The sequence below is a fragment of the Adiantum capillus-veneris genome, chromosome 20 (genome assembly GCF_014529385.1).
Source record: "Adiantum capillus-veneris isolate H3 chromosome 20, ASM1452938v2, whole genome shotgun sequence".
Taxonomy (NCBI): Eukaryota; Viridiplantae; Streptophyta; class Polypodiopsida; order Polypodiales; family Pteridaceae; genus Adiantum; species Adiantum capillus-veneris.
This window is the reverse complement of record NC_140950.1, coordinates 21,736,582-21,749,705: the sequence shown is the minus strand read 5'-3', so window position 1 is coordinate 21,749,705 and position 13,124 is coordinate 21,736,582. Positions and strand designations below refer to the sequence as shown.

The 13,124-nt window shown below is 41.3% G+C and overlaps 1 protein-coding gene across 1 annotated transcript; it reads left to right on the top strand.

The window, feature by feature from the left end:
* The first annotated feature begins 10,964 nt into the window (after positions 1–10,964).
* LOC147432223 (uncharacterized) lies at positions 10,965–12,624 on the top strand. The gene has a single exon (XM_086491538.1). The coding sequence runs from the start codon at positions 11,415–11,417 to the stop codon at positions 12,162–12,164; it is 750 nt and encodes a 249-aa protein (XP_086347664.1). The 5' UTR covers positions 10,965–11,414; the 3' UTR covers positions 12,165–12,624.
* Positions 12,625–13,124: the final 500 nt, after the last annotated feature.

Here is a 13,124-nt window from a genome sequence, read left to right as displayed (position 1 = left end):
CATTTTGAATGAATGCGGCTCAAGCTGGTAGACCAGAATTGAGTACTCTTACCTGCAGACAAGTTTTCACTGGCCTTGACCACGTACACTGCCCTTTTTATATAGACTCTTCCTATCAGCAATATCCACTATACACGACATGCAACTTATTCAAAGTCATTTAGTCATATTTGTATCTTTATCTTGAATCACATTCTTAGTCCCTTTTTTTTTTTTGGAGAAACTGAAGTGAATTAAAAAAAGAAAGAAATTACAAGTTCCCCTAAGGAAGGACAGGGATATCCTGTCTCTGAGGGAACAGATCAAAGGCAAAAACAACTTTAAGAGGATACATCAAATTAACAAGTATCTGCAGATCAAAGAGATCCTTGTGGGCTCATATAGGGAAAAAATAATATGCCTTCATCTTTATCATCTAATAATCTTATGAAGCTCTTTGACCTCTGCATTTGAAGCTTTTGTAACTGTACTAAAGGACGTCCTTCATAATATCCATAGATCCAATAGACAATAGTACTGCAAAGGGAGAGTGAACTTGACCATTCAAAGAGCTTTGTTTCTCTCCAACCATATATGCCATAGTAGAGTTCCCCTCAGGCATGTCCACAAGAGAAGATCCATGAAACTACATTCCTCAAGTAGGAGGGATCTCCAATTAATTAAAGTCGTTGATACATCACAAGCCTTCTGCGCGCAGTTCCCTTTTGAAGAGCTAATTGAACTTGCAATGCACAAATAGGTGATGAATACATTCTTCATGACAGTTACACTTGAGACACCAACTTTTTTTCCTTTTGCACGGCCTGTCCAAATTCCTTGATCGAGGATCAACTACATCAAATAACTATGCTTGATTACCAAGGGGTAGGCCAGACACATTTAAATCTATGGCTATATATCCACTGTTTATCTATCCAGTGCATGCCTCATTTATGAATCAGATTGAGTTTATTCACTAGGTTAGGATCCATCTTGACAATACTAGCTTTGTATAGATAAATGTGTAGGCAGATATGAGAGGTAAAAACAAACTGCCCCTTATCACATTGTTGCAGCCTATTATTGAAGATCTAACATCTCTTAGTTATCAATGTTGCACAACCCTGAGAGATACTGAACTTTTGAATGAGCTTCTCTGGAGAAAGAAAGACCCCCTCCTTGTATATGTCTTTCCACCACCTTATGCCTGCTTTGAAACATTTGTGGGCCCTCCTAGTGACTTCCCATCCCTCTGGGTGACTGAACCATCCAAACCAAATAGAATCTTTCGACCAAAAGAGGTGAGAATAAATCCAAGCTTCTCGAGGAGACCAGCAAGTCTATTGACTGTTCGAGGCATTCCAAAACCTGCAAACAAGAGCAGACCCTCTAGGGTAAAGTTAGCACTTGAGGTTAATAAATTGATCAAGTGAGATATCTGAACAAGCCCGATAACCCTTCAAGTGGAATTGGTTTGTTCTTCTTTTGATCAATAATGCCCAGAAATCAGAGGAGAAAGATGCCCTCATGATCCATTTACTAGCTAGCTTAGCAGCTAGGTTCTTGGTCCTTTTTGTTGCAACACTTTTCATCACTTTATTTGGCATGTTTCCCAACATAACAGCACTCTAACACTATTGGTGTGTTCAAGTTGAACACTCTAACACTACTCATGTGATCAAGTTGATCACTTTTGAAATCTTTTTGAAAACTCACAATGGTGAGTATATTATATTTGAATCACCATGCGAAAATTCACAAGTTCAAGCCATGCTCGTATCAAGTCATGGCGTCTCTTAGATACCATAGACACATTGGCGATACATCAGCTGATTGCTCTTAAGATCTTAGTGAAAGAAATGTAGAGCTACCTCACATTGTACCTCACTTAATTTGATTATAAAAGTAGTCTTGCTTGGTAGGCATTGCTATAGAGGTTTCTAGGGAACACTATGTTTAATACGATTCAATAGAGTTGTAACAAACTCAAACTAAAAAAACCATTGAGTAGTTGTAAATCACTATATAAAGAGAAAGAGTCCACAATTGTTTTTATTGCCATGAATTAACAATGGAAAATAGAAATAGAAAATAAAAAATCGCTATATCGTGGGGTATACGAAAATAGAAACGTTATATAAGCGCCAAGGACATCATCATCATTACTAAACATCGAATATAACATAAGGCGGCGGCCACAATTAATTGAGTAGCTCATCATCATTGGAAAGAGTGCATCACTGCACGAAGGACACGTGGCATACTACATGTCGATTGGGGCACCAGGTCAACTATGTGGTTGTAGCGACACAACGTGATATGGGATGGGCCTTGATCAACCAACGACAAGGAAAATTATCGGTACCGCAACCAGCCAAGCCTCCTTATCGCGTTGTGGCACGACACTCTTGATGGCATGCCACAACGTGATAAAGAGTGTCGTTCCACAACGCGATAGGGATCAACCATGTTGTGGTGATGTATTTCTATCGCGTTGTGACGCAACGTGATAGGGACCACCCATATCGCGGAGATACTCCCTTCGCGTTGTGCTGTGATATTTAGATGTCGTGCCACAACACGATAAAGACCACCCCTATCATGGACATGCCTCCTTATCGCATTGTGGCGCGACATTTGGATGTCGCATCACAACATGATAGGGACCACCCATATCGTGGACGTGCCTCCCTATTGCATTGTGGTGCGATATTTGGATGTCCTGTCACGAGAGAGAGAGAGAGAGAGAGAGAGAGAGAGAGAGAGAGAGGGGGGGGGGGGGGGGGGGGGGTAGAGGCCCAAGGGAGATAGTGGGAGAGAGACGGAGGGGGTAGAGAGAGAGACAGAGTATATATTTTTTGACATATATCTTTATACACACACACACACATATGCATATTTATTAATTGTTCTTTTATATATATATATATATATATATATAATAAGTGATTCATTTATGAGAAAGAGGGGGGGGATAGAGAGAGAGAGAGATGGAGGGGAGGGAGGTACACACACACACACACACACACACACGCACACACACACACAGAGAGAGAGAGAGAGAGAGAGAGAGAGAGAGAGAGAGAGAGAGAAAGAATAGATAGATAGATAGATAGAGAGAGAGATAGATAGAGAGAGAGAGAGAGAGAGAAAGGGGGAGAAAGCTCCCTCCTAAAGCTCTCTCCACGAGGGAGCTTTCTAGGAAGAATTTGTTTTTTGCTAGTGCAAGTAAAAATTAAAAAAAAACTCCCTCAAAAAGATCTCTTTGTACTACCTCTACTCGGGGATTCACTTATACTTGGGGGGGATGTCACCTACGTGCAACCATATGGGAAAAACCCTCTATCTATGGACCCCATAGCACTAACCCACCCCCCTATCTACAACTTTTGAAAAAACCATATGCCCCCCTTTTTATGGTGCTTGTATAGTCAACTTGACCCCCTCTGTAATATATGTACAGGTTGTAAATATTGTCATTTTTAGAAATTTTGATAGTTTCCTTTGTATATTGACACTTATTTCAAAATCGCTCTCACGTTTATTCTTGTGTGTGCCTTGCTGTGAAAATTGTGACCTCCTAAAACTAACACATTGGTTTTAATAATGTTGTACCTAATACATTAAAGGTAGGTTTTTGTTAGCATTGTGTAGCACAAGAGTAGAGTGTTCATACCTTAGAATGGAGCGTCTATTTCTAACGAGCAAAAGTCGATCTTCCATTTGACAGGTGCAAAAATGACGGCCCAATGACATGATGGTAAAACTGAAGATAAGGAACTTTTTTTTTTTGGAAAATTTCTAGAGAACTTTGAAAGTATCGAATAACATTTGCCAAATAATAGAGGCTTTTCATGGACTTTTAAGACTTGAACCCTCCCCACCTGCCCCCCTCTATCTAGGGTAGATATAAAACATAAGTGGGGGTAACCCCTATTGTATACGCTTATGGTACCCCTATTAAAACCCCTCTTTCTTACACTCACGTGATACCATACAAAACTAGATAGTGAATCCCTCGAGTTCCCAGTGAAAGGAGAGAGCAACCATTACCACATGCAACTTTGTTCTAGATATCTATTGCACTTAAGTGGACTACAAATCTAGTTGAGTACTTGATGAATAGAGAATTCCCAAAAGACATGAGGAAACAAAGACAGAGAGAAATCAAAATTGAAGCGCCTAATTATACCATGATCGGCCAACAACCATATAAGGGAAGGACCAACAACTTAGAGTGTGTGCCAATGAAGTGGAGTACATTCTTATCTTAGAGCAAGCACATACAAGGCTAGTAGGGGGCCATTTCTCTCATGAAACCACAACTAGAGCAATACAGATGGTTGGTACATGGTGGCTAATTGTGTTTGTAGATGTGAAAGAATTTGTTGAAAGATGTGACTCTTTTCAAAGAGGAAACATGCCAACTAGAATGGACAGTATGCCATTGAGACCAATAATGGGAGCAAGAGAATTTGCTAAGTGGCATATAGATATTCTTCCCATGAGGGTCCACCACCTCAAAATATGTAGGTGTAGCATGTGAGTTCACCTGGAGGGGTTTTTTATATTTCAAAGAGTTATAAAAGTACATGTACAAGAGGGGTTTAAAAATAGAAAATTGAAAAAAAATTACAGGTTTATAAAGGAAGAGGTGTCTTTTAATTCATGATTAAGTGTGTGTGTGTGTAGAGGGGTTTTATAAATACCTTTTAAATGCACGTGATATATATTTTTTGAAAGGTGGACCCTCTTATACTTTATTGGTCCAATACAACCACATGCTTGTACAATACATTATTATGGCCACATATTATTTTACCAAGTGGGCACAAAGACAATATTAGGCAACATGGTCTACAGGTGGGTATCAAAACTTTAGCAACAACAATAGAAACCAACAATCTCCCCACAAAGTGATTCACTCGCACCGACAGTGTTCACAAAGGACTACCAAGGAACGGGCACAATTGCTCCAAGATCTTTTCTTCAAGAGAGTTAACCAATAGGATGCTTCAACATTGGAAGATGGAGAGCTAAAGCGGGTACTATGGTCCTCGAAAGGCAAGTGTAGCGGACATGTATGCTTGATGCAATTTCTTAGGCCAAGAAGACATCCAAAAAGGGCCACTTGGGGAGGCAAGTCTCGATGTTTGAAGTGTTGATATGGTGCCCTAGAGTGTATTGTTTGAGATTCTCTACGAGCTAGCCCAAATGCCTCCTCAAACGAAGTCTCTGTGTGGAAGATATGCTAGCCTAAATTTGGAAATTTTTGTAGATCCCTGATGGATAGGGCGGGTGATGACATATGATTACAGATGGATAGGGCGGGTGATGACAAATGATTACAACTAGAGTAAGCGGATAGGATTGAAGTGTTCAGTTGTGGTGCATGTCGGTCTTTTCTAATCATTGATCATAGTTTTAGAATGCAAGTTATGGCCAATGAATTTACCAGTGCTCAGGTATGGTCCAGTTGACGGCATTGGAAATTGTGTCATCTAGTGTTTTTTGGGCCTTGATAGGATTTTGAAATGTAGGAAATATCACGTGGAGATGACAAGAATTCACAGCTTGACAATCAGAGCTTGACAATCAAAGCTATGGTGATTGAGGTATCTCAGGTGGAAGCTTGGTAGTGGTTGTCGGTAGAGCAGTCTCAGTTGCTTTTTTCCTTTTTGTGGCCTTGGTTGATGGGCCCCGTGAAGTCCAAATGTGGAAGGGATTTTGCATGTTGAAGCTAAGAATAGGTCACTTGGTGTGGCATTTTGTGACCCAGACAACAGAGAACTGAGTAGAGAATTAGGGAGGTCTGAAGGTGATGAAAGGTGTTTTTCAAAGGGTATGCCCCCTGTAAGTTTTTTGGAGAACTTGCAGCTCCACGGCCTGCCAAATGGGTAGACTATATAGTATGGAGTGCACACTACATGGGGTATAACGTCTTCAAAGAGAGAGCTCCATTGGAGTTCTAAGCTATGGCGTGGCGCTGCATGTAAACACAGGCAGGAACTCCTGGGGGTTTTGGATAAGGATGGTGTCACATGGTGGCCCTGGGAAAATTCCATAGGCGACAAGTGACGAGACTGTAGACTCCGCATAGTGATAACATGGCAGATGGTGCCACAATGGCAGGCGGGTTCACACAGCCCTCCAGGCCCCCTGGTTTTTGAAGGCAAGTGGTACAAGGCATTAGCACCAGTGCCCCCCCATCTCTCGCAGAGAGCTAAGAGTAGATAATGTGATTGATAAGTATGGAGCCTGATTTACCCTTGTAATTTTCTGTGGTAAAAGCGCACATTTTTAAGGCCCCCATTATGAGGAGAAGCCATCGTGCGTGAAGGTAAATCACTCACCGAAACCAAAATTTTCACAGTCAAAAACTAGGGGCAACTTTAGGGGCCTCGAGGGCGGAGTAGGGATGTAGTATTTAACGAACAAAATATGTACAAAGATTACTTGGAAAGAAAAAAAACAATAGAAACATGTGATGAGTACATGGAGCTTGAGGATGGTGAAGACTCAAGGACTGCAAACGGTGACAATGTGCAACAACGTCAACCAAATGAAGAGCCTCAACCTATTCCCTGAAGATCTACAAGAGCAAGTAGACCTCCAGAAAGGTTTATTCCTTCCTTCAACCATCTCTTGATCTTAGATTCTGGATAGCCAGAATCATACGAAGAAGCTATGCAACATGAATCCAAAGAAGAATGGACGAAGAGCATGCAACTGGAGATGAACTCACTATATCGCAACCAAACATGGGAGTTGGTTGAGTTGACTAAAGGTAAGCGGGCACTTCAAAACAAATGGGTGTACAAGGTGAAGGAAGAAGAAGGTGGGAAGAAAAGGTACAAGTCTAGGCTTGTGGTAAAAGGTTTTTATCAAAAGAAAGGTATTGACTTCAATGAAATATTTTTTCCTGTTGTAAAAATGAACTCAATTAGGCTTGTCTAAAGCCTTGTGGCTGCTCATGATCTAAATCTCGAGCAAATGGATGTAAATACGGCATTCCCTCATGGCGACTTAGAGGAGGAAATCTACATGCTTCAACCAAAGGGGTATGAAGTAAAAGGTAAGAAGAATATGGTTTGCACATTAAAGAAGAGCTTGTATGGTTTAAAGAAAGCATCAAGACAATGGTACTTGAAGTTTTATCGATGGATGTTGGATCATGGATTCAGAAGATGCAACTCGGATCACTGCGTCTACACGAAGAATTTGGGAGATGGGAAATTCATCATCCTAATGTTGTATGTTGATGATATGTTGATTGCAAGTGCTAACATGCAAGACATCAAAGACCTAAAAGAGGAGCTGTCTAAATCTTTTTCAATGAGAGATTTAGGTGCTGCAAAGAGGATACTTGGTATGAAAATATCAAGGGACAGGACGAAGAATACAATAAAGCTATCTCAAGAAGATTACATCAAGAAGGTACTAGAAACGTTTGCAATGCAAAATGCAAAACTAGTTTCTACACCTTTGGCTGGTCATTTTAAACTAACAAAGGATATGTGTCCAAAGACACAAGAGGAGATAGCCTATATGTCTAAAGTTCCATATGTTGCAGCAGTAGGTTCTTTAATGTATGCTATGGTCTAGACAAGGCAGACATTGCACATGCAGTGGGAGTTGTGAGTAGGTTCATGGACAACCCAGGTAAAGAGCAATGGCAAGCTGTGAAGTGGATACTTAGGTATCTAAAAGGGACAACAACAAATTCTTTGTATTTTGGAGGAAATGATATTTTTCTAGAAGGGTATGCTGATGCAGATATGGCAGGTGACAAAGATACTCGAAGGAGCACTACTGGCTATGTCTTCACGGTTGGAGGCACAACAGTAAGCTAGGCTTCAAAGCTGCAGAAAGTGGTTTCACTTTCTACCACGGAAGGAGAGTATGTAGCAATGACGGAGGCAAGCAAAGAAATTTTGTGGCTTCACAGATTCTTAGAAGAGCTTGGATTCAAACAAGACAATTGTGTCTTGTATAGTGATAGACAAAGCGCTATTCATCTTGCGAAAAACTCAGCCTTTCATTCAAGGACAAAGCACATTGAGGTGAGATATCACTTCATACGCACTCTTTTGGAAGAGGGACAACTAAAGCTAGGAAAGGTGCATACAAGTGAAAATCCTGCAGACATGTTTACAAAGGTGGTCAACAAGGAGAAGTTGAGCTTTTGCTCATCTTCAATTGGCATTCAAGGATAAGAAGCCGGAATGGAAAGCAGTGACAGGTTTGGTTTGGAGATCAGTCTCCAAGTGGGAGATTGATAAGTATGGAGCCTGATTTACCCTTGTAATTTTCTGTGGTAAAAGCGCACATTTGTAAGCCCCCATTATGAGGAGATGCCATCGTGCGTGAAGGTAAATCACTCACCAAAACCAAAATTTTCACAGTAAAAAACTAGGGGCAACTTTAGGGGCCTCGGGGGCGGTAGCCCCCGAGACTTTGTTTTCCCCTCGCCGGAATATTATGGCCGGACGACAGCCGAAAAGTGGTCGGAAAACAACCATCGGTTGGTTGATGTCCGGTAGTCAATGGCCGGTGACCGGTGGTTGGAAGTCAATGGCCGGTGGCCGGTGGCCGAATTCAAAAGCGGTCTTGTCTTCTCAAGGGCGGCCACACATGGGCGGATTGGAGGGTCCGATTTGGACTTACCTACACAAGGGCGGCTACACATGGCTGCCTCTCATGAGAGAGGGCAGCCCTTTTGGCCTATAAAAGGAGGCCATTTCTACACACATTTCATAGTGTGAAGTGGATGCAACAAGGTGGGTGTGAGGTGGTTAGAGTGAAGCAAGACGGGAGCTCCATTAAGGGTATAATCCCTTTGTAAACTACTTCTTATTTTGAAGTACTAAAGCCATTGAGTGGCTGCTTTCCCGTGGACGTAGCCCACATTGGGTGAACCACGTATATCGTGTGTACTCTCTCTCTTTCTCTCTACTCTATAATCTCTTGTGTGTGAAATATATCTCTCTCTAGTAAGTAATCTACTCAATTATCTATTTAGCTGCATCTTATTTCCTAACAGTGACAAAGAGAGAAAGAAGGTGAAACCCACCAAGCTTATTAAGCATTGTCAAGAGCCGATGAAATGAAAGAGCCTAAGAGACTCTATAAAAATTCTTTTTTTGTTCATTTTAAGGGTCTTTTTGCCAAGACATGTAGTGGAATTGATAATTGCCTATTTATTGCAACTGACAGGTGGCAAAAGCATCAACAATAATTGGAGTATGCAAAAAGATATACAATTTATGTACATTTTATGATTTGAGTGCTCTTTATGAGCTTTGGCCATTTATGATCGGCCGACCAGTTTGTACTCATTTTGAGCATTCACAAAATCCATAAGTAAATATGTGCAAGAGGAAAATGATCACTCTTTCATGGGGGGAGATTGCACCCAGTGCCTATGCATTTCTTCTCTCTTATCCTCTCTTCTCTCTCGTCGTGCCGGCCTAGCACTCTGCTCTAGGAGGTGCACCTACACGTGCTCTCTCACTCTATCTCGTTCATTGTCTCTCTCTGTTCGTGTGAAGTCTTGGTTACATGCTATGGGTTTTTTCAAGTATGCAAAGTTATTGTTTTATGGTTTGTATTGTGCTATTTTGAGTGTTTTGCAAGGCTCTTCGCGTCTCCATTTGTAGCAGTGGTATCAGAGCGTAGATCATCGCTCCTAGTGGCACATGGATCATAGAAACATGAATTTGTATGCACAACTGACATCAAGATAAGTTTTCTTTTTTATGAATATCCCTAATTATATTTCAAGTGATTATTCTCTTTTGGGATGTGAAGAGGCTCTTTTATTAAAAAAGAAATATTGAGGGTCTTTATGCAAGTGTCGAGTAGTTCTCGCATAGAGGTTGAATTGAGCTTATGTATATGATTTAAGTAGTCGGAAAATGCTATTGTTAAGGTACTTTGATAGGGGGATATATGCGTAAGATGAGTATACTCATAAAAAGAAGAACTTGGAGATGCTTTTGTATAGCTGGTCCGAGAAGTTTAATTGTGTAAGGATCATATAAGTTTCGATGAATTTTAATGCTCTAAGAACAATCTTGGGAGTTGGAGAATGTGAAGCATCTGAACTATTTTTCTCATCAGTATCACAATCTTAAGGAATTGTGCTCAAGATACAATTTAGAGAAGGAATAGTGTATGTGGGATGCAACCCCAAGAGACTTCAAAAGTCTCAATTTTAATATATATATATATATATATATATATATACATACATATATATATATATATATATATATATATATATATATATAACTAGTGTCTCTAGATGGAGCCGCTATCACAATCACCATTGAGTGCCAAGTATTCAATGACAAATGACATGGAAGGAGGTAGCACACCCAAATGCTGCTTTCGACATCCACGGCAGTAGGAAAAAGAAACCTCCATCGTCACTGGCTTGGGCTTAGCCTACTCGACTTGCATGTTATTTGGTAGTTTCATTAACAGAAATGGACACGCCAATAACCATTATCTGGTTTGAGTGGAGGCTTCAAACACGAGCAGATTTGCATGGTGATCAACCCACTGGTGCATGGCAGCACAGAGTGCATGCCGATGCAGATGGTGGTGTCTCCACACCCACACACCCACCCTCAATTTTTCCAACCACTCATTTTTTTAATCTCTTTATTTATTTTTCTTTCCTCTCTTATTCAAATAGCATCCTTATTTATGGCTCTGGTTGCATAGCACTAAGGTGCAACTGAAACCTATATCTCTCTTCCTACCTAATGACCACTCTCCCCATAAATCATCTCCAATCCAGTTTACATGAAACAACCTCAAAAGGGCTGGCCTGAAAACAAATCCCTCCCCACAACCACTACATAGCGAGCTGTCTCCAACCAAACCCATGCAATGTCTTTCCCTAATCCATCTCTCTCTCTCTCTCTCTCTCTCTCTCTCTCTCTCTCTTCTAGGGTTCGCGAGCGAGCTCTCTTGGAGGTTGTCCTCCCCTGGGAAAGGGGCAGCCCTATGGGAGGGTGTTTGGATCTAGCCTCGCCCTACAAACAAGCCAACAGACAGTTGGTGGTGGTCTCAATAGGCCTGCAGGTTGGAGCGCTCTTCAGGCAGTATTGGGTAGGGGACAAACTGACAGATCACAACCTTGACAGGCAACGGGCTGAGCCTCTCGATAGGGTGGCGACCCTAACAGGCAATGGGCCAAGGCAAGTACAGGCATGCTGGTCACAAAAGGGGCTGCCTCTGCTCGTTTACCCCTAGCTCATTTACCCCTAGCTTGGCGCGGGATCGACTGTAGCAGAGAGTCTGCTTTGAGGGCACATGAAGTTTTGATCAGTTTTAAAGGTTGAAGTTTTGAGCAATCTCAAAGGTTTTTCCTTTGGAGTTTGCAAATCAGTGAGTAGTTCCTCTCTACTTCCTTAAGCACAAGGATGACTACTCCAAATACCCCCGCCAAAACACAATCGAGTTTTGCAACAGTGTTGGGAGCCCCTAGCAAACTCGATCGCATCACGCAGTTGCAAGCAACTCTTGATCGAGTCTTGGAAGAAAACTTTGAACTCAAATCCCACCTCAGCAAATTAGAAGAACAATTCAATTCTATGGTTGACCTCACCACCGACAAGGTAAAGGAGGTTGAGGCTAAGGTTAGCCAAGCTCACTCAACAACCATCGCACAAGTGAAGACGTGTGTAACAAAGGAAATCTCCGAACAAAAATTTCAAGAAGATAATGCCCTCAAGGTCCACATCGGTGGGCTCCCCTTGCAGTGGTGCACTGTTGAGGACACCCTTGAAGAGGCAATCATCAAACTCAACCACATTATTGAGCCAGTCAACATCAAGCCAAAGAATGTCGCTTGGATCAATGATACACATCACCATGTGGGTCGCGAGCATTGTGTCCTTACTTTCAAGAACAAAGAGGAGCAGGTGAAGCTTCTACGTCAATCCCAGCTTCTCAAAGAAACCAAGCTTTGGATTGCAAAAAAACTGACCATGAATCAACTCAAGAGTAAAGTGAGCAAGCTCAAGAAGATGAATGAAGCGCGTAAGAAGGAAAATGGGCTGTCTACCGAGGTGGCAAAGCGATCATCCAGGAATTTTGAAATCCCAAACCGGCTCTCCCCTCAGCCGACCCTTAGGTTTTTGTCTTCTCTTTTGTCCTACTCTACCTGCTAGGTGGACCCTCAGTCCTTAGCTGATATGTATCAGCCCACACTGAGAATGAATCATTGTAATGTTGTGTTTTTGGTCCCATAGGTCATATATGACCTCCATGGACGATAGTTCAATCAATCAATCAATCAATCTCTCTCTCTCTCTCTCTCTCTCTCTCCGAGTCCAACTACCTACAAAGGTGGCCACTGTCGACGCTCTTCAACAACTAATAATGATTTCCTCCCCATCTCTTTCTCTATCTCTCCCTTAGGATGACTACTTACAGCAGCGAGCATTGACAAAGCCTCTCCATGATGACTGATGCAATACTTTCTCAAACGATGCCCGATGTTGGGCATCCTCAAGAATTCACGATGATGATGCTACATTTCCTGCAATGATTTCAAACTTTTATATTCTTTCACTGTAACTCATTTTATTTTGTATCAAAAAATTGTTATAAATCCATAAGGATTGTACGGGTTTGGTCCCATATACATTTTTGAGAAGGTTAATATAACATTTCATTTCATCTTGTTATCTCTCTTCCCCCTCCCACTACGACTCCTTACAATGGCAGACATTGAGGAACCTTTTTGGCAACCACTGCAATACTTTCTTAGATGCTGGGCATCCACCGGAATTGATGACAATGATGATGATTTTGGTCTGATATTCTTAGACTTTTAGTTTTACTATTTCACCTTACTTCATTTTATTTTAATACCTAGGCATTGGATTAGATCATTAAGGATTGTAAGAGTTTGGTCTCATAGGTCATTTTGGCCTTTTGAAGATGTTTAATTTAACGTTTCATTACATGTTTTGCTAATGGTATTTATATTTAACGACGTTATCTATTATACTTAAATGATTGACTCATTTAATGATAGTAATCAAGGTGATACCATTATTTGATTTTCGTTGATTTTGACCCCCTCTCTAGTTGCGTGGGGAGATTAATTTGTGTGCAATAAAAGT